The sequence below is a fragment of the Anopheles gambiae genome, chromosome 3 (genome assembly GCF_943734735.2).
Source record: "Anopheles gambiae chromosome 3, idAnoGambNW_F1_1, whole genome shotgun sequence".
Taxonomy (NCBI): domain Eukaryota; kingdom Metazoa; phylum Arthropoda; class Insecta; order Diptera; family Culicidae; genus Anopheles; species Anopheles gambiae.
In genome coordinates this window covers 83821564-83848852 of record NC_064602.1, presented here as the reverse complement: position 1 = coordinate 83848852, position 27289 = coordinate 83821564, and the positions used below count along the sequence as shown (strand labels likewise).

At 41.4% G+C, this 27289-nt stretch overlaps 1 protein-coding gene across 3 annotated transcripts in view; it reads right to left on the bottom strand.

Moving 5' to 3' along the window:
* Positions 1-27289, bottom strand: part of LOC5668046 (mucin-2) — an 81908-nt gene that overhangs the window by 18069 nt on the left and 36550 nt on the right. For 2 of the 3 annotated variants that reach the window (XM_061661135.1, XM_061661136.1), the window contains exon 5: positions 10099-10124. The exons of the other annotated variant lie outside the window; for it this stretch is intronic. In XM_061661135.1, coding sequence (XP_061517119.1) covers positions 10099-10124 — 26 coding nt within the window. The remainder of the gene's footprint in view (positions 1-10098; positions 10125-27289) is intronic. 3 annotated transcript variants of the gene reach the window in all.

The following is a 27289-nucleotide window of genomic DNA, read 5'->3' as shown; positions in this document are numbered from 1 at the left end:
ATCCTCAGTGACGAAATGAGTATTCATGCGCATCATTTAAAGCAAAAAAAAACCATAGATGACGCATTTTTGAAGCCTTTTTGTTTACAAGCGTCCTATGTGATTTGGTTATATGTTCGTACTTTGTAATGTTTTCAAAGTTAAACTAATAGTCATCAACTTTTTTATTCAACTCTCAACTATCTTAATTACAGAATTTTCCAAGTCAGTTTCGAATGTAAACATTGTTATTCACCGCACGCAAAATGTTGTTCCACGTCGATTTCATTTCCATCATAATAATTTTTCAATTCTACAGCATGATTTTCAACACGACTCAAGCTGGATTGAGTTTGACAGTTATTTGTTATGTGTTGAAAATTATGTGTTGAAACTGAAATTTGATTTCGAAACAAATAAACCATTTGACAGCTGTTGAAAAACATCTTGGATGCGGTGAATAACAATGTTTATATTCGAAACTGACTTGGAAAACCCTGTATTATCGTTATGTTGTTTAAGTGACATTTTTTTCGACTAGTTTTTCTTTCCTATTCTTATTAATGTTTTACGTTATTGTAAATATAATTGCGGTTATGAGTATCATTCGGTTGGTTGTCAGTACTCTAATACATTATTTAATGTTTTATAGTTTGTCTCGGCTGGTGTTATTCATGTGTTTGTTGTATCTTTATCCTAGCTATTTTTTCATAGTATTTTTTTGTTTTAAAGTTGTGTAGATGTTGTAAGCAACAATATTAAGTTTATCGCTAAATATTATGGGTTTGCGCAGACAAATTATATCTTAGCTAGCAATTTAATTGATTTTATAGTTTTAAGCCATTCGTTGCGCATCTCATTCTGTTTTTAAAGGGTATGTAATCAATATTTGTATTTTAATATGTCTCATTTTGTTCATATCGCTAACTGATGTTTTAATGCCTTTAATATTTTACCCACTTACAGGGTTTTCGAAGTCAGTTTCGATTGTTAACATTGTTATTCACTGCATTCAAGATGTTTTTCAACAGCTGTCAAATGTTATATTTGTTTCAAAATGAAATTTCAGTTTCAAGACATGATTTTCAACACCTCACAAAGAACTGTCAAACTCAATCTAGCTGTAGACGTGTTGAAAATCATGCCGTAGAAATTAAAAATTATTAAGAATAAAATGAATAATAAATAATAATAATAAAAATAATAGTTTATTTTGCATGCGGTGAATAACAATGTCTACATTCGAAACTGACTTGGAAAACCCTAATATGTCCCTTACCTAAATTCGTTTGTTGGCGCCAATACTACATCATGGGATTTACACCATGCCCAGAACATCACACAGAAACATTCATAGCAAAACATACAATTATCCGATTATCCCCGCCTAACAGCGCATCAATCCATTAAACGTGACGATAAAAATTGCTCATCAATTGCTTTACGACTCATCGTGCACACAAACACACTCATTTACGTGCCCCAATACCAGGCCGGTAGGAACGCAAATAAAACTCCCAAACGAAAACGGAACCGCTGCGCCGCCACCGATTCTCTCCTCGATTGGATTTTTCATCACCGAAGGAAAACAATGGAAATTGAAACAATAAAAAAAGCAGCAAGCGACCATTTTTCTATACTATTTCCGCCCTCACGATCTCGAACGATCAGCATCGAGCATAAAATCGGGTCGTTTTTGGACGCGTGTGCATTCCCTTTGCAGCGAGCGCGTTAACATTATTGCATAATCAAGCCACATTACTAATTTACATTCTCACAAACGATCAGTTTGCCACTGCTGCTGCTGCTGCTCGTTCGAACCGATCGTCGTGAAGGGACAATTGATGTTGTAGAAGGGCAGAATTAGAATAGGCACTGGGCGAGCGAACGCAACATAATTCTCTCTCTCTCTCTCGCTCGCTGGCAACACTCACTCAAACTGGGCTAATGGACTGCAGATGGTCGAAAGCGGAACACCGGCGGGGAAGAAAAACAACGCAAACAGCACGCGCAGATCACGGAAACAAAACACACGCACACACATGCTCAGAACAACGTGCATCGCAACATGGCAAATTGTGTGCCACTGTGAGTGATCAAGAAGCATAAATGCGTTTCCGACTTCATCTCATCCACCCCGACCACTTTGGAATACAGTGACGAGCAGTGGGAAAATCACTGAAACGATCGTGTTAAGTTTGAAGTTTAATATTTCGACCCAATAAAACAAATCTTTGGCTGCCCCACAAGACCTATTGGGGCCGTTCTTGTTGTAGTCCGTCTTGCCTGCTTGATGGGAAGGCAGAGAGCCAGGAGGGCAGTACAGGCAAGATGTTCCATAACCCACTTCCAAGGTTCGCTCTTGCGGCCCTGGACCTTTTTATTGATTTACATTGGTCAGGGGGCGAGGGGGCCTCAAAATTTACGACCGGCGCTGATCGAAAGCGAAAACGGCTTTTCTATTATAGGTCGAGGATCACTTTAAATTCTTTGCGATTTCATCACTGGTTCTAATTTTGAAAGACGAGAGAGCTCGCTCTGGTAACAGGGGTAAACAGAGGGGTAAAAAGGAAACGTAGCTCGATGTGCCGGGAAGGGGAGGAAAAGCCAAAAATGACAAACATACTTTTAATGGAATCAATGTTCACACACCCATTATGTTGCGGGAGTTTGGCTAGAAAAAAAAAGTCCGATTAAGACGACAAAACCGCAAAAACCACTCATTCCCTTCGCTCACAACGTACAGTGGGAGAAACAACACCCCAACCCTCGCTCCATCTCTATTGGTGCTAATGATCTGCTAAGAGAAATCACTTGCTTACAACTTTTCACAACATGTTGTCAACTAGTGTGATGGGGGAAATGGTTGGTTCCGGCTACATGGGGAAGGAAGGAACGAAAATTATTAGCCATAACAAATAATCTTGCGGTCGTGGCCATCTTACCATCATCGCTCGTGTGGTTGCGCTTGCTTTTATTTTTACCAGTAGGAAAGAGGCAACCGATTGGGAATGGGGGGATGGAAATGATGCAATCGCGGAGTGCATTAGCGCATGGATGCAACCCAGTCCCGCGGTGGTGGTCTATCATTAACTCGCTGTTTGGAGTGCTATTAATTATCCGGCGGAGCTCGTCCCGATCCGGAGTGTAACGTGAAGCAGGCTCGACAATGTTTTGCGAGTGGATCAAATGAAGTTATATAAAGTAAGCATTTAATTAATTGCATGAACTGTAGCGATTCGATGGCATTGATAGGGAAGATTTTTTATTCTTATCTTAAGGACGCTATCAAAAGATAAGACAGTTCCTCTTCATAGATAACGAAGGATGTATGTTTCAAATGCAATAAATTTGGTTTTACTTTGCTTATTTGCAGAAATAGGCTTTAACACCCAATCAAGCAGGTGTTTCCATTAGTTGGGGTTACATTTATTCGTTGACAAATTGTGTTTCCTTGTTGATTTAGACTTTATAAAGTATATAAAAAAAACTGAAAACTGTAAAAAACGATTTGGTTTTTTTTAATATTGATGGATTTATGATTATTTAAACTCAAGATAAAATATGAATATCGAAAAGATGAAGGTAGAAGCCAATGAAACTTCTATTCGATTAAATAATTTATTTTATGTTTGTTATTGCAAGAGATATTGCGTATTTGTTTAATATTTTCATTGAATTGAATGAGGTATTTTTTCAAATTTAATTCGTCTCTAGATTTTTAATTTGGATGCATAAATATTAAAACAATATCACAGACATATTTTAATCAAATAACTACTATCAGTAGTATGACGCAAAATTCGTTTCTAATGCCTTTTTGAACAACTTCTTAGTTAAAAAAAAATTAACAAAAACTCTGTTCGAAACATTGCTCATGAAACTGCAACGCGATTTTAATTTATATTCCGGGCTGTTTCGATCTCATGTTACAAATTACGGACTTATGATTCATATTCTGGACATCCTCAAAATTTCGTTTCTTCACATACAAACTACATTTTTTTTAGTTTTTGCGTTCCGAACATCCAATTCTGAGTGTCGGGGTCCTCCTAGACCGATAGTCTGACTGACAACGGGGTTTGAATGCTGTTTCTCTAGCCCTCATAAACGCATTGAACCGGAGTACTGCTGTGCGATTCGACGATCTTCCCCGTACCGCTATTTAGGCGTTGGACACATCTATCTTCAAGTATCGTTGATTAATTATTATCACTAAATCTTTGTTCTTGTACTTGAAAATATGGGTTTAGACAGTGATGATAAACAAATTTCTACGGCTCTACATAATTAAAAACAACATAAAAAATCTTGCTACAAATTCCGGTCAGTGTTTTAAAGAAATTCAGAGTACAACAATATATTAACGGGCTGTTGTTATCACGTTTACAACTACTTCTACAATGAATTTCGATGTACTTCAATGCATCTATTCAATGCATTCAATGCACCTGATTAATAGGAGTAATCAAAGAAATTACATTAGCATCGGTTTATAGCAAAACTGATCAGAATGTCTTCAGCGGAGAACTGACCAACAGAAAATATTTATTTATCGTGGCATCAGGACCTACTAGAGGTCAGACACACTTTTAATTGATTTTAGAACATCATGGCAAATTATGTAAAATTAAAAAGCAGTATGGCCAGCGTTTGAATACAAATAAATTCAATAAAAACATAACGAATGTTCGGAGTTTGAAGCTGTCGTTGTGCTGTAAGTTATGTATCTAAGAATATATGACACAGAATATATTTTCTAAGCAAACATTTCAAACTTATTTTACAACCTGATGAAAACATCACCTATCAATTTTAAGCACAATGTTTCATTTCAATCTTTTCATCGTTAACTGGTACATTTTACTGCTCCATTTCAAGATACCGTATCATTCGAACCGGAAACGAGTTGATATTCATCGTTAAGTTCCCCGAAAAACGTTTCGATCGTATCAACCGATATAAAAGTCAGCCGATGAGAAACTATAATTGCCTCGGAAAACTTGTTAATTAAGTCATACCAGAGTTTTGCATGGATGTTACACAGATGGGATGGATAAAGCGGACTTTGAACAAAAAAAAAAAACACCTCTAGGCGAGTTTCGTTCGACCATGTCCCACACGGAAAGATAAATTATTCGACACGCTTTCTTGACATTGGTGCTAATAATTTCGCATCTCAAAAAGGTTGGGCAATTTCCCACCGTGCGGGGGTCGTCTTCGTGCCTTTCACCGGGTACCGGAAAGCGAAAGACACTTTTCTCTGTTTGTGGTGTTTTGTTTTCGGTGCAGAGGAACTATGGCTGAGTTAGTTTTGCGTGCTGCTGTCGAATGAAATTTGACACTCACACGCTGGCCACACGATAATAGGTGTACTCTCACCCCGATTGCACCCGGTGAGCTGTGTGTGGGTCCGAGGAAGCGAACGGAATGTTACGACCGCAAAGAAGGCCACCTGCAGTTCTGGGCGCATTGTGTGCGTTGTTGAGTTTATGTTTTCTTTGTCCATTTTGCAAACGGACCTGGGGAGCAGGTGAGGAAGTTACGAGTGTGAGACGATCACCGTACCTATTCTGACGTCGTTTGTTACTGGTTGTCTCAGTTTTCGGTGGTTCAAAACATACATGCATGTGATGTGTATGCCTGGCGGTAAACTTTTGCTGCTGCTGCTGCCCGTTTGAACTTGCCATTGAAAGCGCACGTTCAAGCGCAAGGTTGTGGGGTTTGTCTGCATGCCATTCCGTTGAAACATTTGGGCAGACACGCTAAACTTCCCCTCCGTTCACGTGGCGGCGGGTGGTTACTGTTATGGTCGCAGCAGAGCCTCGCCAACACGCACGCCAGAAGAGTTTTGTGCTGGCCTCTTTTGATGGTGTCTTCCGTACGTGACACTTCCCGAAAGCGGCATTTCTCGCGAGGGGTGACTCAGCCCCCGGATGGAGATTTGCTAGAACACGTCGATTTCAGGGAAATAACAGTTTCGGAAGCCAACTGTTGCTGCTCGCTTGGTAGCCATTTCGTAGAGCCATCCGGTGCCCGTTGGCGAATCCTTGAGGATTGTTTTTGAAGCGCGAGCGCGCACTGTACGTGATACGAAATTAATTTACCACCGTTCAAGGCGAGCCAGTGAACTCTGACGGCCAACTTTATAAGAGCGATTTGAAATAAAAAAGCATTTAAAAGAGTCTTGATTAGATATTGACCTTTGCGTGGAAATGTATACGTTTAGAAAATTGGATTAATGTCTAAACTTTTATGAAAATAATAAGCCTAAAAGATTTGTTAACAAAAGTCTCCGTTGTTCTTCTTCACGTTATTATTTATAGAAATTGTTAAACACAACCTTCATCCGTTTTCATTTTGCAAGAAGTAATGTTTTCAAGTAGTTTTCTTATATATTGTGTAGCATGTTTCATAATTAACTTAACGGAATCATAGAAGTGAGAGTACACCTCGACATAACACTTTTCATGCATTAAGCTTTACCAATAGATGCGCTTGTATCAAAACCACGGGACTGCTTTTCGATGCGACTTTAATATCAAAACAAATCCTTGGATCCTAAGTAATTTTATACTTAACGTCTCAACAACTCGATCGCAAGAATAGACCTTAATAATACAAAAATTAAAAAGCATTTGATGATATTACGTTTTTCACAACAAAATCAGAGATCTTAATAAATTGAGAGAAGGGAGAAGATAAAAAAATGTCATGAAATTAGATCAAACAAATAGTTCAATATATCCAGAAAGATCTTCATAAAATTCATCACCCAAATCTGCTTTCGTTACAGGTTGTCGGGCTCTGCAAAATTCACGGAAAGAATGGAAAATTGTAAAAAAAATCTACCAACTGGAATGGAAAGAATGTCCTAAGTTAATCTGCATGATCGTCTGAATCGTTCGGTAATGGTACGTACAAGCCTAGAAATTACAATCATTGCGAGTCGCATCGTCCCACCAATCATCGCTTACTTTGCGTGTCCACTGCAATTCTAAATGAAATGTTTCAGAGCATCCTTAGCAACAACACAGAACAAACTTAATGATACCATAATGATGGTTTTTGAATGGTCAAGTAAAAAGAGCGGTTACCCCTTTGGGCTGGCTTCGTTTCCGAAAAAAAACCGAATTCCCAACCAACTGAACCGTTTAACCGGGCAGCTTCATAAGCGTTTAAAAAGCCTGCAGGTAAGAATAAAAATGATTAAATGCGATGCATTATTCTTGCCAAAAACGCAAGAAAGAGAAAAAATAGAAAGAAACCCAACAGCGACAAGAGTCAAACCGTAAGAGCTCAAAGAGGAATGCACATAAGCACGTAACGAATTACATAATGATAGGAATTTTCTCGCCTTTTGTCTGCGCGCGCGCGATCAGTTCGAGTGGAGCCGTGAGGAATGTTTAAGCACCCGATTTCGCTGGAAACATGACATTCAACAACACCGTAACACAGCCAAACCGAGAGGAAAGTGATGTTTGAAGTAATAAAAGCAACATCAGATATTGTGCTCCACGGACAACTCGTTTCTTTTCGTTTTGTTTTTGAGAAACATTTACTGCCTCATGAATCGGACATAACCCCATCATCCGATCACTACTGCTACCACTACACACCTGGTTGTGTCGTTCTCTGGCAGCGCGCGCTCGTTCTTCGTTTTCTTAACACTTTAAGCGCCGCGTCATATAAATTCGCATGACGGTTTTGCTAACCACTCAGCTTTGTATCTCACGCTCAATGATTCTCTTGACAACGAATAAGGTAGGAAAGATAGAACGAGAACGACATGTGCTACTCCGCTTATCAAAATGAAACAAAAGAGTGCAAACAATCGCTCGAGAAAATGTAGCTCTCATCGCTCTCTTGCCATGCGCTACGCGCTCACCAGAAAAACTGTGACGTCAGACCGGCGGCCAAAGTGTTAAACTGAACGAAATGCAGGGGAGTTTTGTGTGGGGTAAGATGGGGTGCGAGAACTATGATAAATGGAAAAACATAATGTACGATTGTAATACACCACAAGACACAGTGGCATGGGACAAGAGGCGGAGAAGTGATCCGTAACATCGTATTGCTTCCTAGCTGTCGTCGTGAGAGCGCTTCTGCCGGTACGTCTGCCAGCAGCTTGTAAGCGAATATGTTTTCGAAACAGGACGACTCTTCCCACCTTGCAATGATTGCTCTTTCCACCTCACAGTCAAAAACATCCCGAGTGACACATCCCGGGAGGATGGAAAAACAAACCATGTTATTGGTGGTGGTTCCCCAAGCCATGGTCGTGTAGCGAGCAAAAACAAAAAAGAATTCTGTGAACATCGCAGGTTTTCCGCACGGTGTGGTTTGTGGTTGATGTTTGTACAGCGAGTGAGGGAGAAAAAGCGAGTTAGATGTTTGGATGGATAGCAACAAACTATTTGGAGCATAAATGTTGTGGACCTGTCGGAAGGTGACATTGGATGGAGGCCAACGAATGAATGGTGTGTTCTATCATGCTGTTGGAGTTTATGACAAATTTGGAGCAGCTTTGATGGATGTGTTTGAATCAGGAAATCAAGATCATTCGGTGTAATTACGTTGATAGTCAAAATGGAGATGTCAAAAATAGACATCTGTTACATAAAATATTGACCCAGGCACGGGCAGATGGTTTGTGTCCATGTTTGATTGAGAAACACATGGGAGAAACAATTCAAAGTCGATGTTTTATAGATTATCAGATGCATTGTCCATGTTGGGACCAAGTAAAGGGTTTTTTTTTCTCAAGATTTTTTTAAATATCGACAAGGACTGTTTCCAAAACCTATTTTAATTCAATCTGATTGGAAAATGTTGAAACAGTTTCAAAAATGTTAAGAAACGTTCAATAATAAGACGTTTTACGATACTACCAAGTCTTGTTATAGTTGATGTTTGACAGTTGGTGGCTAAAATCATGTCAACATACCAAAAAAGTTGAGATTTTCAGCCTAGATTATTTTACCCAAAAAAAAAAAACATTGATTCGTCGCAGGCGCGAATAGGATAGCTCTTGTATGATTTTTTTACTGAAGCATACACATGTTGTCCAGGAAGGTAAAAACATGTTCGAATCAATGTATTAAAAGTATTATAGCACATTTCAAACACAAAAACAGATTATACGATGATTTCGAAGTGTATCTTTCCTTGCACATAATTGCTAAAATCCAATGTGGTGAACCGCAACTGTCAACTGAGTATGGAAGACACTACACGGATGATTGATGTTTTGCCCCACTATAAGGCTGAAATTTAAGCTTTCTTCTAGCTTAAAATATAAAAGTCAAGTAGATGACCGCTAACTGGATGTGTTGTAACTGGAGTGTTTTTTTAACTGGAGGTTCGCTAACTGGAGTGATTCTCAGTTAACGAACACTTTAAAATATGTCAAAATATGAAACATCCGAAATCTCAAGAAGAGAAATTTGTCGCAAATGTGCATTTTTCACACAAATTTAGGGTCTTTTGCCTGCGTTTGCTATTAATTTATGCCATTACACGAATTACTATACTTTATATCAACATAAATGAAAATAAAGGTTGGTATGTTTATTCCAGTGAACATGAATCAAAACAATCAAGCCATAGGAACGTCACTCCAGTTAGCGAACGTTGTTAGGGAATTAGGGAAACAGCCTATAAATTGTAGAATCAATTCTAAAATCTTTATGAAATAGTTAAGTCAAAAATTTTTGGAAAAGTCCTTCAAATCTTGGAAAAAACAAAAGAAAAACAACATGCCAGAGCCTGTGACAATTTTTAGTTTTACTTATTCTAATCTTATTATTTCAATAGGATTCAATAATGAATCCTTCTGAAGCAAATGAAATGCCTGCATTCCAGAAAGCATTTTGAGCTAAACAATGCCCATGTTTAACAGACACATATCTCTGCTCCAAAACATAGGATCTTCCTCAGAAAGAAAAGTCAAATCTCATATTTTGCATCCCGACACGCTTTCAGTAATCCAATGTCAATGCCATGTTAACAACCGTGACAAACATCTTTTCTTGGGGCCTCAAAAAAAAAATGTGCTGCTTTTTCTCTCGCTCCCGCATAAAACAAACAGCTCGTCGTCGTTTGCGTTTTACACCTTACCTCTATATTTACTGCCACAAGTAAATCTGTAAATGAGAAGAGAGAGAAAAAAGACGTGCTGATTAGTAATGATGTTAGGATGGCAGCATGATGATCATGGTGGTACCGTACTCTCGCAAATTGACTTGACAAATGAGCATTAAGTGCCACTCGACGCAAAGAAACAATGAAAATCAAACAAAAAAGGCACGGGAGTGGCAAAGAAAAGCTGAAATCGCGAAGACTTTCCTTATTCCCAGAGTAGCTTTTACCTCCCAGCTTCTTCCGAACCGTTGCCATAGTCTTCAGGTTAGGATCAGGTTTTGTTCATTTGGCTGTGTGTTTGCGCGAGTCTTTAATGCTGGCAAAATTTGTATCATCTTCTTTATTTTCACCAAGGGATGGCAAAAAATCAGTGTAGAAACGCAAAACCCAAGCAAGATGGATAAAAGTTTTCCCAAAAAAAACAAGACCACACTTTTTTCGTGTGGGAAATTGTGAACTTGCCGTCGAAACAATGAGGCAAAGCAAGGGAGTGTTTATTTGTTTTTTCAACCTTTTGCCGAGGAGCGTTGATGGTGTGGTGTGCATGACTTTTTGATTAATTTATACGACACGAATCATATCTTTCTCTCTTCTGCTATTTGACACGAGATTCCGTGGAGGGCTGCCAGATACCAAGACCAACCGACGAGGGCTCAAAAAATAATCTCCACACCGGTTGGGGCGTAAATAATTAACACGCCCAACAGAAAGCTGGCGTGTTTCGCCATCATCCCGCAAAGCTCGGCTAGTGTCGCCGGCTCCCTTCATGATGCATCCGGGAAAATAATTGCAACAAGCTTTCTTGCGCATGGGATTTACTTCTCTACCCTTTTCCTCTCCCCGCCAGGTAAATCCCCCGGTTTATTGCCTTTGCCGTGAGGTGGTTTTACAAGCATCCTTTCCCGCCCAACGCACCAACGGCTTTGCACAGACACATTTGACGTGAAATGTCAAATCTTGGCGCACCCTCGGGCCTCCCCACGGGTTCAGGAAGCGGGCAAGGCGATTTGCGTATATCTCTCTTTTTTCAGGACACAAAGGAATAAAACCATAAAACAGCCAATTGCAACCAATCAGACAGTTCTTCTGCCGCAGCAGCAGCAGCAGCAGCAGCCGAGACGCCACACGGACGGTTGACCGAAACGAGTAGCCACCCAACTGCGCTAGGGAGAGTTATTCACTTGTCATAACATCTTCGCGACTGCGTCTGTCATCGCGCGGCAGTGCCATGGCGCACAATTGCAAAGGTATTAATATTTATTTTTATTGCATCCCGTCGCGTTTCTCTATAAGGCTGCCGGCCGCGTGTCCCCTGTTGGTGGTGTGCGTCCGACTGTTTTGCACCGGGATCTGTGCCGTTTTCCGGATGTGGCCAACCATAATTAACGCACTCACATGTGCGTGATCTTTTCATTGGGGATTTGTTTTTTGTTGTTGTGTGCTGCAAATGGAACGCTTCTCTTTTCCGTGATCATGATTGAATTTCATTGTAGTGCGTGTGATTCCTGTTCCTCACGACCTTCACAAGGTCCTGGGGAGGGGAGTTTGGGAGGCGCAACGGATGAAACGTTCAAAGGTCAGCCGCACCACAGCCACCGCTTTAAACATTAATGCTACTTCTCCCCTGCATCGATGCAAATGCTGATTGATGAAGCGTTTAATGTAATTTAATGTTGTGTGATGTTTATTTTTAGCACGTGTGCTTCTCTGCTGTCCAGATAGTGATATAGCGATTGGATGTAATGATTTCATGTTTTGTCCTCCCCCCCCCTTTCATTTTATTGCCTCTTTTCTTTATATTCTTGTTTTATTGAATCGTTTCATTTCCCTTTTCAGCAACCATATTTTACAACGAGTGCTTTTAGTCATTGTGTGCAGATATTAAACTTAATGTTTAAATAGATTGAGTGATAACTTCTTGATGCTTCCCTTAATGTTTATTTATCTACGAAGCAAACGATTCATTTCGTGTGTTTTTTTTTTGTAACGAAGAAATAAATGAAAATTCGACTCATTTTGGGCTGTTTGCCAATCGTCTCGGAACAATCAGAGCAGAAAATCAATCTTTTCTCGGCCAGGCTTCGCTCAACTGTGTTTATTGCAACGCGAATGTTAATTTTTGGCAGCCGTTTGACAGGGATTTGTATTTTTTTGTTGTTGTTCTCTCGCACAAGCCCAAGTTGGAAACGAATTTCATAACTCATCACAGTCCGCTGGCAACGATAATGAATGGTGCTTCTAATCTGCATGGATTGTTTGTAGAAGCGATTTGGATTCTCTTTAAAGAAACGGTGGCTTTTTAAAGACGCAAAATTTAAAAAGACCTTTAAAGCATAGAAAACAGTAATAAACACAATAGTTTTACTAAAAATGATATATTTTTTTGATAACTTAGCAATAAAAGAAAATATCTTTAAATAGATAATCCTAATGTATACTATTACAGGGATATTTACTTGATTTCGCAAGCGTAGCTACAATTACCGCAACTGACAGGACAACGGCATCAGTTGTTTTCGGAACGTCATCACGCTTTAGACAACCTTCGCACTTGTTATCACAAGCGCGGGATGAAAATAGCCCTGTTTTGATGAATTTCTTGACGTACAACAGAGAGAACTCGATGCAATTTCTACCTTCTCTAGTCGATCGTTGTCGCTTATTGATTGACAGGAGCAAATAGCTCATCTCACAAAAATCACTTCCCAAGGAAAGCCAAATTCGCCCACCATGTGGGCTCTCACCGGTCAACAGCGGAAGCACTCTTAATGGAGGTACTTAAAACGCACCGCAAAAGGTTCCAACTACAAGGCGCTATCTCCGCGAGGAACCACCTTTGTCGGCACGATGACGCAGCAGCAGCAGTAGCAGGTGCTGCCGATGTGAGCAAGCGATTGTTTTAATGAAGTGTTTAATTTGTCTTCACCCGGTGCGAACGATAAATCGGCCCGAGAAGAAGAACACGATCTAAATATGGTTAATGGAACATGTTTGCCGCTGAAATGACGCTCAAAGCTGATGTCGTGGAGAGCTTTGGGAAATGGATTTTTTTCGGTGAAGGTCTTTTTGGCAGAAACAGCTTTCACAAACCCCATTCCGATCTATATTCGTCTTTTTTGGTCTTCCGAAAAAAGCTACAAAATTCTTATCGCTTTAGTTCAAGGGCTCGGAGAGATAGATCCCATTTATCAATGCTCTTGAACAGAGACCCGTTCAGTGACGGGTGGGATAATGTATGCATCCCACAAGCAATAATGGAATATATTTTCCGTCTCATCGAGGACCATCATCCTGGCCATTGTCACCGAGGTCTTGCGATACATCATCCGCTCTAGATGGCCCCCTGGTTGACACAGTGATCACTCTTCGCTTGATTACCGTGCCCGGAGAGGCACAGTGTCAGACGCACACACACTGGGTCAAATGGTGCACATTTCCCGCTCATTGAATGAGATCATTCGGCTTTTGACCTTCACACAGTGTCCTTTGGTATGGAACATGTCGTGTGTGTGAGTGCACGTGTGTCATCAGCTGACGAAATGCAGCTGCCAAGACGATGATGATGCTCGCACACATTACCAGGTTGGCTAGTTTTTCCTTCCTAGCCCATAAATCAATCCCGGCAAAGGCCCTTGTGCCGGTATATTTAATCACTCACGTGAGGAGCTCACTGCGAAGGTGGTGGCAGCGTTTGAGGATTTTTTTTTTGCTGTTGCTGTTTTGAAAAACATGCTCGTCATGTTTGTATCAACGATGTGTTCAAGCAGGGTTCGTCATAAAAACGCGCGCTCAACACTTGTCGTCACGGCAGGGAGGTGTCCGGTTTTCCGGCGTTTCGGGATTACGGCTGGTGGCGTTTGGCACAATCCCGAAGGATAAAAATAAGCAGGTCTCACGAGAGGTGTTGTTTTTTTTATGATGTTTCGAACGCGGGTTGAGAATCTTAGATTCGAAAGTATCTAGTCAATCAAAACTATATCTTAGCTTGAAAAACTACCAGTTAAGTACATTGAGCCTATTAAGAAAATTAACAGAAAAAAGCCAAAATCGTTTCATTCTTGATCATATTATCAATAATAATAAAAATCTTTTAAAGCTGTAGTTTCAAAATTTAAATTAATTTATCTATTAATTTAGGAAATGTTCAATTAGTTACTTATTACTAACTACTATTACGGAAGTAAGTTACTATTACTTTTTCAAAAGGAGCGTTCCAGGAAGGCCATATTGCTTATGCTATTGCTTTTATTAATTAAAAAAATTACTACACAACATTATTGTTCGAAAAAGCATCATTCTAAGAACAAATGAGAAACACTGGACTCACGTGGATTGTAAATTACTTAAAATAAATCATAACTCCTATCAATCGTTTCTGTGGACATAGTCAAGATATTTAATCATTAGTTATCATAATTTGACCAGTATATTTAACAATTAATTAAAGATTTTTTTCTGAAGCAATCTTATTTCCTATTTGGACTATTAGGAAAGAAACATTTTCAACAGACTCAAGGGCATCAGCCGACACTGTGCGTTATTTGCCTGTTTTTGTTTGTTGCTTCATGAATGAAACCTGCTGCCCATTACACTTGGCACCCGTGGCGGAAGAACGCTGCCAACCTAGTGGCAGTCAAAAATGTTTACCGCGGTGGTCTAAGCTCTTCTAGGCAGGGATGTACAAGCCAGCTGCAAATTCATTCATAAGCAAGCCGCGCACAAACTGGCGATCGTAATGGACGGGCGGTGTTGGAAAAACGCCCAACATTTTCTAACCCACCACCTGCCACCGGCATTTGCGCCCTCGGGAGATTGCTTTCCCGTTTTCCCGATTCATCTAAATCCGTACTCCTGAGCTGATAGGTGGTAAGTGAATTTTGCAATTTCTGCTCATCATCGTCAACTGCTTTGCTTGCGGAAGGTAGGTAATACACGCAGTCACGTATGCACCGGCAAGCAACTGATCTGTACCGACACCACAAACACCGCGGAATCATCGTTGGTGTTCCCAGCCCGGTCGATTGCTAGTTGCGGTTGGGCGAATGACGAAAGACGATGATGATGATGATGTAAAACCATCCCTCATATTCGTGTTTCCGTTGGATTACTCCCTTTAATGCTTCATCCATACGTGCTGAGCAAGTAAAGCTGCCCTAACGTAAAACCCTTTTCAAAAGACGTAATTTTGGCTCAAGATTTCATTGAAAGCCGGGATGGAAAATTTTCCACAGATGTGTCTTGACGCTGAGCAGGATGACTAAGATAAATACAGCGCTTTTCCAATCGTGATACAGCGGAAGCAGCAGGCCTTTCACAAGGTAACGGTTATCGATGGGAGATAGTTTTTAGGGGGGTGGTGCTTTGATGTATCAGAAAGAGGTACGGGACGCGGGGGTAAAGATTTATTTTGCAACCCATTCGCGGATGTTTGTTTTCAGACGGTTCTGATTGAGATGGTTTGCAGCAGAGCATACATACGTATAGCGCCTGCGGTATTTGCATATCAATTCTTCGTAAGACATATGGAGCACTCTCAGCCAGCGGAGAAGTGCCGAAAACGTCCACCAACCGGAAAGGTGTTTATTTGAATGAATGAAAATCACTTGGCGGGAAAATTAATATCATACCGGGCAGATGAGATGAATCGTTGGCACCACTGATGGATCTGCTTTATTTTGCTGTTTTAGTTTTTGTTACATTTCCATTTCGTAAATGATGGTTGTTGACATTTATTGAAATATTGCTGTGCTGAGTGGTCGTGGCTTGCAGTCAAAAAGCTTAAATTTATGCATGAAAAAGAGTCGAATGAAATATTTGACATGGGGAGTAGGTCATTTAACGTTTAACGAGTCTAACGTTCAAAATTACGCTGGCAAAATGTATAAAGACTATTATTTTTAGCTGATCATTATCATTGCGCTTAATCTTTACATAACATTGCCACTATGAAATAGTACATCACAATCATCGTGCGTATATACCTACACAGTTCACTAGCTGTCTGATCACTTTGTATAAGTTATTATTTAATACAGTGCAATAAAAAAACAATTTTACTTGAATTTTATCCTTTTTGATAAGTTAGATTCAAACCTAACCTCAAAATTCAACTGCAAAACTGGCAATCCAGCAACCGATTCAAAATAAGAACAAAACGCTTACATTGGTGCCATGACCAGGATTAATTAATAAATATCATTAAAACTGAATTCACGTACTGATTACTGTTGCGATTTGTTGCAACAATGTAGTGTTTGGTATGAACTGCAGACTAAAGTACATATCTTTCATTTTTTCCACTAAATTACTGTGGTAAAGTCAGCAGGAAAAAACCTTAAAAAACGATTAATCATTTATCGACGATGGGGATGATGAATCAATTCCATCTCATCTGTTTTTAAACTTGCAAAGCAAAGAAAAAAAAACACACACATTCATGCAAATCACTTTCATTCGTTCATCCACCTCGGCACGTGACGGAACATCTATTAATGCGAAAATTAACGGTTTTCACGCAGCAATGCACTGTCCTGTAAACCGTTGAAGTTGAACATTCGTCCCTGATCGTGATCGAATCTTCGAGGTTTTACCCGGTCATAAAGCGGAAGGTCAACGTTGTATGTGTGTGTGTTTATGCATGGCCACTACCACCCCGTCCCAAAGGACAAGTAAGCAAGCGAGAGAAGAAGTGAGGAATAAAACCCGCGAAGTAAGTCCCTACCCAAGCCCATCCGTCCCGCGGGAGTGCAAAAGGTCGCCTCTAACGAGTTACCACCACACACCAAGAGCGGGTTCTACCCCAACAACCGGTCTTCGGGTTGCTGGAAATGGAAACAACCACAACCGTTCGTTCGTACACTTCATTAAATCTTCGGATTACACTGTCGCATCGGAAAACATACGCATTTTAATGATAATGCATCGATTATCGGCAGCTTTACAAGTGCAAATGACTGTTGCCATGGTAGCGCTTTTTAAGGAGGGTACTGCAACTTCACACTGAGAAAGACTGTGGACAAAACCAACATGAGAAAGAATATTTAAACCAAAAGTGTGCCCCAAAAATATATTTTTGCATTTCAAGGAATTCTTCATAACCGATGTGCTGTACAAATTTACTAAAACTTCAATGGCAATTAGAAAAACAAGCCCATAAAACCTAAAAAAGTTGCTCGAACCCTCTCTGGGCTCACTATGCTCCGCTTAGCAAAGAAACAAGACCATCGATGGAACGAACTCATCACCATCGTCGTCGTGTTTCGATAATGGATAATTTATCTCGTTTGCATTGTTGCTATTCCCCTCAAGGGGGAAAAACGTAAGAATCTTCGCTGTTGCAATATTCACACCGAACCACAAGTACTGATCCCCATCATCGCTCCCAAAGCGAACCAATATCTCGCTCTCCACACATAGGATGTGTTTGTGTGCATCGTTTCTCCTGCTGCAGCTTCATTGCTGCTTGCCGGATGTAAAGGACACACATTGAAGCACTCGCCCCAGCTCCTGGAGGGCAATCGATTCGGTCAGTACAGTACCCTAACTCCTTCTCGCCGTATCTTGAGTAGCGCAGAGGGTAGGATATTTAATTACAATTCAATTTATGTGCAATCCGTTCGAGCGAACGGACTCGGAGAAGTGTTCACCCTCCGGTGAAGGAAATGGACAAAAAGCTAGATGATCGAAGGGGGAATGAGCTGATACGATTTTTAATTGTTCAATTCCGTGACATCGGTGCGATAATGCGCTGTCGAGGGCTGTGTGAAGATGAGACGGTAGAAGGTAAAGACACAGAGCGGGCAAAAAACGATGTAACAAGTCCATTAAATTTAAATCCGTTCCTTGGTCATCGGTTATCCGGACGATGGGTGCAGGATTTTTGCATTCCCTGAAATCCCCGCCAGGCACTGTGTGTTTGCTAGAGTGCAAATAGTGATCCTTCTCTGTTGCACGGTAAATATGGATACAGCGAAGGTAAATACTGATATGAACAGGATACTTCCTGTCGTGAGCATGGCGAATGGAATATAATCCTTTCCATTTCAAATCGGAATTTGTACAGAGATGTTACTATAACCTCGCTACAAATTTAAATTACTGATCATGGATCATACATAGGAAATTGAACGTTTAAGTTATGACATGTGGTTAAATAACTTTTACAAATAATGTAGGAAAATCTGCAAAAAAAAGAATCTACGCTCTCATCTTGCTCTCATATCAACTCTTTTTTACACATATTGCATCCTAACCCAACGCTTCTACTAAAATAATCCTACGTGAGAAAAGAAAAACCTGCTTCGCTCAGTCTCGGGCGTGCTGTCTCGGCTACTGAGCCTTTCATAAATTGACCAGCTGGCCGCGGTGTGGTGAGAAGAAGCGCGTAAATTAAAAATTTAAATTGATGATGAACAATTTCATAATTTGCCTCCCAGCCCAGGCCACCGGTTTTTGCGCACTTGTGTTTGCACATTGTTGTCATAATGTCCATCGACGCTGCGTCCGTTGTAAGCTCGCTTTGCCATAAAAGATAAAACTAACTTTTAAGGTCTGTGTGCCCGCGCGCTGCTGGCATGTGTTTGCATTCCCAGGCGTATTTTACCCCGCCAGCAGCCGAGGCGAAGTGTCCTGTGCCCGAGTTTGTCCGAGGATATGTAAATTGTGCGATGATGTCGATGTACGTGGCGCTGCAATCAGGACAATTCACAAGAGTGAACACTAAAAAGTGCTTTCTGCCTTGGTAGCTGGCTCGGTTGGAGCGTGGTGTAATTGTTATGATGGAATTATAAGCAGAACAATCAGCAGCAAAAGTGCTAACGAACGTTGGGACTCGTTACAGCTGGTGTATGCATTGATTTGGTTTGTTCTGTTGCATGGAACAACTTAAGGAATGGGTTTGAATCAACACTGCGCGTTGGTTGAGAGGGTGTTAAATTTTAGAAAGTAGAATTGGACCTAATTTTGATATTTTGACTAAACCAGTTCAACTAGGCGAAGATTTCCCAATGCAAAACAATTCCTCTGTTCAGGCATGGACAGACCTAAATCAATCAAATCAGCTTGATAATAATCTGATTCACCTGATGTCTTCATACAGAGACGCACGAAAGAACCTACAGACACCGAAAGCTGGTTGTGTACTACTTCGTCGATCAAAACAAAACAATTCCTCTGTTCAGGCATGGACAGACCTAAATCAATCAAATCAGCTTGATAATAATCTGATTCACCTGATGTCTTCATACAGAGACGCACGAAAGAACCTACAGACACCGAAAGCTGGTTGTGTACTACTTCGTCGATCAAGGAGATCTAGAATCCTGCTAAACCGAGCAATCAAAGCGAGCCCGAAGGTCACCTATGACAAGAAAACGCTAGGTCATTATCTACCTGCTTAAGCGTTTCGAAAACGGCGTCAGCTTCCAAAGAACACCCTTCCTTCAGCTGTGCACATTGCCAGTGTCTGAGTTTATTGGAGAAGTCCCCCAAACGATGTCGATTGCTTGGAGTTAATATTCTCTCAGAGCAGAGCTGCAGTGCAGTGTACAAACGTGACAATCAACATACGGCCCCTACGGAGTAGGAGCAAGAACAAACCGACCGCGTTGGATGATGATGGTACCCACAAGCGTCTGGGGTACCGAAAGTACCTAGAATGTGCTTCAGAGAAAAAACGAATGCCAGCACCAAACCGTCGTGCCAGAACCGACCGATCTCACGCAATCGGGGCCAACGCCGCCAGCATCGATCGACTGTAAAATGTGTAAATTTATGCAAATTAGAGAACGGCAGCGTGGTGCCGCCGGCTTCGGCTTGATAACTGCTGTACAGGTATAGCGCGGGTAGGTTGCCTACGGTTACAGCAGCCGCTCTTGTTTGCTAGTGCTTTATTTATTTAACTTTTTGTTCTACTCCACTAGTTCAGTTTGCAGCAAATGAGTGGTGCGCGTGTGTGCCATTCTGTTTCCATTTTGGGGGCGCCCGACGCCATTGAACCTGACCGTCCCGCGGCAGGTGTTGGCGCTTCGTTTCACACTGTACGCGCACGTTCCGGACCATCTGGACCAGCCGGTCTCTGTCAGCATTCTCCAGAAGTTACACTCCATCCGGTTGCGCAAAAAAATGCCGCATGGAGGAAAGGATCTTATCACTTATTCTCTGACTGGGCCATTGTTTTTGTCATATTTGCCAACCCACAGAGCAAATGAGCTTATCGGAGTCGTTCAGCAAACGTCTTTCCAACCCTTTTCGCCCTCGCCCGTACGGGTACGTCGTGCTCTTTAGCGAGAATCGCTTTCAGTGAAAGATAAGAAAGTGTTTGCGCCATCGCGCTGTTTCGGTATTTTTGCTTGTTGACGCGTTGCTTGCAGCAGCCCTCACCCGCTTTCGAGAATTGTGTATACACTGGCTGGCCGGGAATTTGCTATTGAATCAAGCACAAAATTAATTCTAAATGAAGTGGTACAATTTTGAACACACTTTTCGTTCTCTTGCGACAAAGCAAAAGAAGACAAAATGCCTCATCAGTTTCACACGGCCCTGTCATATACAGTTACTATCAAGAGAATTTTGGATATTTTTCCAGAGCTTTTCCAGACGCTCGGTGGAGAGAAACCCCAAAATCTGCTGCCCATCGCAACTGGCCATGGTTTGTGGTGCCGCAAGTGGGGGTTTCTTTTCGTATCCTTTGCCGTACTAAAAACCATTAGATGTATTGTTAGAAACAGACAACGCTGTACAAAATGGGATCCAATGGTTAAGTGGGTTTTCTTCAAAGCAAGCTCTGAGCACGGGACGATAATGCCAAACCGCCAAGTCTCTGGGGAATATCGGTACAAAGGCAAGCATTTTGCTGCAAGGGACGGCACAACGACTTTGTGGACACAGTGTACAGTGCAGAGAAAGTGAGCATATCGCACACAATTACACTTTATTACACTACGCTACCGTCGGAGGGGTGAACGTTCTAGATATTACTCGTACAGTCTTTGGGGCAGTTTTGGAGGTTTGTGTTTGATGTTTGTTTTATTGGGAAACTTTATCGAGCGTGAGGTTTGTGAGAATATTGGGGAAGTGATGTAATATAAAAGGAAGAAATATCTGGCAAAGAATTTGTTCTTTTATAGATGTCTACGTTAAATATTCTAGAGCGACGGTTAGGAGTTCCTATTTATCATGAACTGGAATTCTTGAACTGTAGTATACCTTACTAGTTTCATAAACTTCTGAAGACCCCTATGGCCTGAGAGGCTATGATAACTTTATCCACCAACAAAACAAAACAAACTCCATCGGCTAACAAAAACAGCGCAACGACAAACTTCTGGGCAGAAGATAAACCCCTCCCAGTGCAAGACGATGAAGTAGATGAAAGGGAGTGGATAAGAGACACTTATATCTTCATTACATTTCGGTAGAGTGTAAATAATTCATCCTAAGTGTCCAGGCTACTTTAGACTTCCTGCTTCGTTGCTGGAGGCGATGGTTCGCTTGCAGATAAATGAAGAATCGCTCATTCCATCTTTTCCATTTAACTTTACCACCTTCCTGGGGACACCTTCTGGGGCAGGACGTCATGGAGCGCGCGCTCCATGAAGTTGTTGCGTTTTGCTTCATCATCAAGCCTATGGAGGCATTGGGAGGAAGGCATGCGGGTAGCGCTAAAAGGTACCAAACCGGGCGATAAGAAGCAAAACATATTTTTTGTGGAATCCTCCAGGAGGTGGCATCCTCTGCCTTCCTTTCTGAAACGAAGGCAGGGCCGTAATCGTAATGTTGAAATCATAAAACAACGCCACCGCAACCATCCAGTAGCACCGGCACACCATCAGCCAACATTCCGGCGACTACAAATCGTAGACCTACACACCTTGGGTAAAAAGGGGGAGCTGTGTGGTTTGGTTTTTGTGGAGCAAAATTACGATTCTCCTTCGCCGCCATGGTGCAGCAGCGATGGCGTTTATCGGCGCGCGCCGGATAGAGTGAGGATTGAGTGAAATGGAACAAAAAGGGTCGACGGTGTTTGCGCGCTATTGCGCTTAAGATCTTCCGACATTCCGTGGTAATCTTTGCCTACCTTCTTGTTGTGAAGTTACTACGATTCTATCGCACAATTAGGGAAGGCAGAGCAGCTCAGAAGACCAGGAAACCGATCAAGACATCCAAAGACTCCTCAGGGAGATGAGGGTGGGAGGGCTATAGTTACGACCGTCACCTAGCCTCAGCTGCACAAAGAAGCGCAAATGCACTTTTCATGTTTTTCTAAAGTTTACACCACGCTACCCTCAAACCCTCGCGTGCTCCGTCCGGAAGACACTGGAATGGAACGCTGCAAACAATATTTCCAACATTCTGAAATCCCTCCAGCCTTCCCTGGTCCTGGCACTCCTCCTGATGACACTCTGGAGCTGCGCTCTAGCGCCGCACTTGTTTGCTAAATAGTTCTAGTTTTGAGCTTCTCTCGTATGGAGCTTCTTGAGGCGGTGCCCGCGGTAGCAACATCTTGAGCGCTTGGCATTGCAAGAAGACGCGCAAACGATTCCAATCGATGCATTACTTCCTCATTCCAGCGACACCGCGCGGCTACGAACGACGATTACGGATTGGAATCTTTCTCTCGCGCGTGCAAGCGCGTCTTGTGCTGAAAAACTGGTTAGCACAAATTGAATGATGGAATGATTTAACTATTCCCTTCCACCGGGCAAAAGCGACGACGACACTGAAGAGCGCAGATTTGTAGCGCATTAGTTCTGCTTTCACGAGCGCTGCCTTTGGCTGGCTGGTAGAAGTTTCCTGCCTGCAACGATTCGTTTTTGTGAAGGAGCGAGGAAAAACTTCTCAGTAAATAGTTTTGCTTTCGGTTTTTGGAATGTTTTTCAGCGTGGAAGTTGCTTTCTTTGGAAAGATTATCTCCGTTGGTGTTGGTGGCAAAGTTTTGGCGATGACAGGGTGAATGACGGTTTTTCGTTTTTGATGCAAATCAAATTTCATCAAAATTATTTTATTTGAGGACCTTTGAATTTGAATTAAGGTTTCGCAGAAACTTTGATGTTGTTGAGAACGTAGGGAAGTAGCTATAACTACTCTAGCAAAGCTCTTCTTGGGAATGTATTGTTAGTCGTCCTCTAGATTGTATCAACTACTAAACTATCGAAAAATCTGAACCATATCGAAACAATTTCAACCTCCATCCTCGGTTGCATGAACATGATGATCCGCTTTGGTTAAGTGAGAGCCATTTTTATTTACACAAAATGATAACGACCTTACCCTATCGAACGTTGACGTTCAGTTTATCATAATCTGCTCTACAACAAACACTTTCTGACCTAGGATAAGTTATCGGTTATTGACTGTTAAGGTGTATTTTATCTTTCTTTTTTTAATATAACGCATTCATCTAAAATCAGAAGACTATCAACAATCTCTGACGCATAATCAGCTTAACTTGTTTCGATGATAAAAACTATCAACCTTCCACGAATCATTTCCTCCATGTGTGTCGGTTACTTGTCGCATCAAATCAAGCGTGTTGGCTGTGCTTAAAGAAAACGTTCAACTGGCTTTTCAATAGCACACATTCTAACCCTTGACATAGCAAGTAATAGTTTGTGTCTTACTTGAGACGGATTGAGGGATTTTTCAATTTGAAATTGCTGTAACATAATGCCAAACTGACAAACTCGTGCATGACATTAATACAACTTGAAGGGTTGAGAAATAGTGTTACAGTGTTTGTGCATTTAGGTCTGAGTTTGTGCGATTACATCGCTTATGTCGATTTACAATTCATCTTTTCAATAAGCGCAGCTTAACAATGACTGACGCAATAAGGGTTAATAGAGCCTCGAAGAGAAGACCTCCGATTGAACCGCTCGGATTGAAAAAGCCTGTTTTATTGACATTTAATCATGGGGCAAGGCGAGGTGAGCTAGCCGGCGGTTTGACGATGAAGCCGAAGTAGATGATCAGCTGACACCACTCCGACAGAAGAGACGGAGAACCCCTAGAAATCATAGTCTGAACGGATTGTTCTGATCAAATGGGTTGGAGATCGAGATGGGAACGTTGATTAGACAGAACTACAATGTGTGAAGAGATGGACGAACAAATCTATAAAGATTAGATTCAATGTTTACTGTTAAGCATCACCGCTAATCTTGTGCTGTTTGTAGGGATGAGTAAGAAGGATAAACCAGCAAAAACTAGAAAATGTGATATTGGACAGTAAGTTTTGTTGAATATTATGATGTTCTTCAATTGATTATTAATCCAGCATGATACTTTAGTATGAGTTAGTCATACCTAAAACTTAAAAAAAGAAGCATCGCCAGTTGTGTTATAGATACACATGTGACGTCCATACCATTTCCAGCCACATCAGCAATTATGCATCACTTCCGCAAGAAAAAGTGTTACAGTTAAACCCGACCCGGATTCCCTTTCTTCAATCGGGCTTGTAAACACGGTGTCAAAACGTGTGCCCTCCTCCGACGCGTCGGTCAGTTCGCGGCCGGGTAATGAACGACGCCAAGACAACCTCAAACAGTCCATCCACGCTCCTCCATCCGTGGACCTAATGTTTGCTAACCAAATGTAAACAACGCTTCACTGTGTGGAACGGTGTTTTCTTTTAGCGCTGCAACCGAATGCACCCATAATGCACATTGTGCTTCACACCAAAACACGCACACACACACACACATTTGACACACGTTCATCAAAGACACGTACAACAACTACCTGCACGTGCGCAAGTGAGTTTTATGTGTGCTATTGGTAATGGCATCCATTTGGGTTAGAAGAAACTTTACAATAATTTGTGCATCGGTTTAGGCTTCGATCTTCTAAATCATTCAAACGCACACAAGCGTACTGCAGCAATGAAACGTAACGATTAATTGGTATTGGTGAACGATCTCACCATTGAGCCACCTGTTATTTCGAGCTGTCTTGTTTCATTCCACACGGTTCGCGCGTTTTGCGGCTCGTGGGATGAGATTGTCAAGAGTTTTTGGCCCGCAAGCTTTATTTATGGATTTATTTTTTTTGCTGATGGCCCCATATCCGTTTAAATGTTAACCTGTTTTCAAACAAGTTTCAGTAGTGGTGATCGATCCAACCGATCCGAGCGCAACAGAAGAAGGGGCAAACGGCTGTGCGTCGCCTTGCGTCAGTTTCGTTCACGCTGGTTGATTTGTGTGCTTGGTTTTAGGTGTCGTGCGATCGAAAAACGAGATCGATCCGTCCTCTGGGTAGGGAGAGGAGTTAGAGGCGCAAGCGTGCCGGCAGAACTGCAAATTGCAATGTTGTCGCCGTCGTGTGGCAAATGTTTCAGTTACCCATCCCATCGCAACCCGCCCGAGAGGCATGCAGAAGCAGAGGCAACGCAACCGCGAGGGACACGCTGTACTATGCAAATAGGAGCAGAAACACAAGCACTGCACTGTGTTACAGAACCGCAGTTGGTCGCGCGCGCGCGCCGGGAAGGTGACGTATGCAGGGACGCGTCCCGAGGTTACAAGTGCAAGTGCAAGCTTGCAACTGCCGTGGTCACAACCATCCACTGCAAATGTAGTTCATGTGGCCTGTCTTTGCGTCGCTTTTTATAGCCCACGCCAGCGGACCCTCGGTACTCGCGATCGGTTTGTCTCGGTCTGTTCTCGGGGTGCGTAGAGTACGCCCCTACGCCGAACGCACTGCGTGGCGTCAAGTGTATCACCTTCATTGTTCGAATGAATGCAATTAATTAATTGCATTTCGCGCTGCCTTGCACCACCGTTGTCGGCGATCGGCGTGGTAATAAACTGAGTGAAGGTTCTCGCTAGAAGCGCGCATCATTCTGCAGGCGGTAGACGGGTACGCGACGGATGGAATACAATGTTTGATTTGTTTAGCGACGGGATGTGCATATGGCTTGAAGTGTGCGAAAGGTTTTTTTTATGGCATGAGATGCACAGCCACGTTATCGACACCGTCATCGGTCGTTATTTCCATACTGCATGGAAATTGTAAAACAAAGATGCAGTCTCATAAAATACAAAAAAATGAGAAAGATTGCAGTAAGATACTGTACTGATTAGTTTAGAGTATTTGTATTTAAATTCATGATTGATTGATTGGATGAATTAAAGATAGAAAATCAAAGACAAAAATCATTATATTACCAGCAGCTCAAATATATTAAATTTTTCCTCATAATGATCTGCAGGTAAAATATTGCACTTTTCAAATTGTCCAGTTGACTTCAACTTCATCTAGCTCGCACCCTCTCATGCACTTTAAGTACAGGTAATTACTGATGTACACTATTAATGTGGATCGGAAGCGGACCGCGTATCTTGAATACTCGCGTAAGTGAAATTTCTAGAATAAGAGTAAAATTATAGCAAGTTTTCGTGTAATTTTGCTTGAAGTGGATGGTTTTTGCCACTAAATTAGTTATTTGATCTGATTCCATCTGAAGATTATAACAACCTTTTCATAATGGTTTTTAAAATTCGAATAAAAGGGATATTATGAGGCATATCCTGATGTTATTTTCTTCCATTCATCGCATACTATTGGTAATATATTCTTCATGCACAGATGCTCTACTATATAATTTAAGATAACAATTCCTATCTTATGTCCATGTACTTGACCGGGAACTCTAGTTTCCAGATCCATGGTGAGGTCTGAATAGCTGCCACAATAGAGGACCAGAACTAGACTAACATTTTATGCTATAGCTTTTCTTCAAATGTTGACGAATTTTGTATATTTCCTATTGGTCATTGTCAGCGAACAAGCAACAGAGCCCTTTAAAGCAGTTGCTTGGCCTGATAAATTGTTCGGGAGACGGAACTGGAAGGATTGCATGGATAAAATGATATTGTTAAATCAGATGGAAATCCGTTGAACGTAACTTAAATAAATAATAATTATTATTATTTGGTTGGGTGCATCTGATGCAGATTCATGAATCAGAATATTTTTTTGAAATTATTCAATGAATCTGAATCTCGATCGAAAAGAAATCGCAAGAGATTCATGAATATCATAAATCAATCATATATTAGGATTTATGAAACTTCTGAAATTCATGAACCTCTGAAGATTTGTGAATATTTGTGGAGTCTGAAAACTTTAGGGATTCTGGAATCTTTATAGATTCGGGAATCTTTGA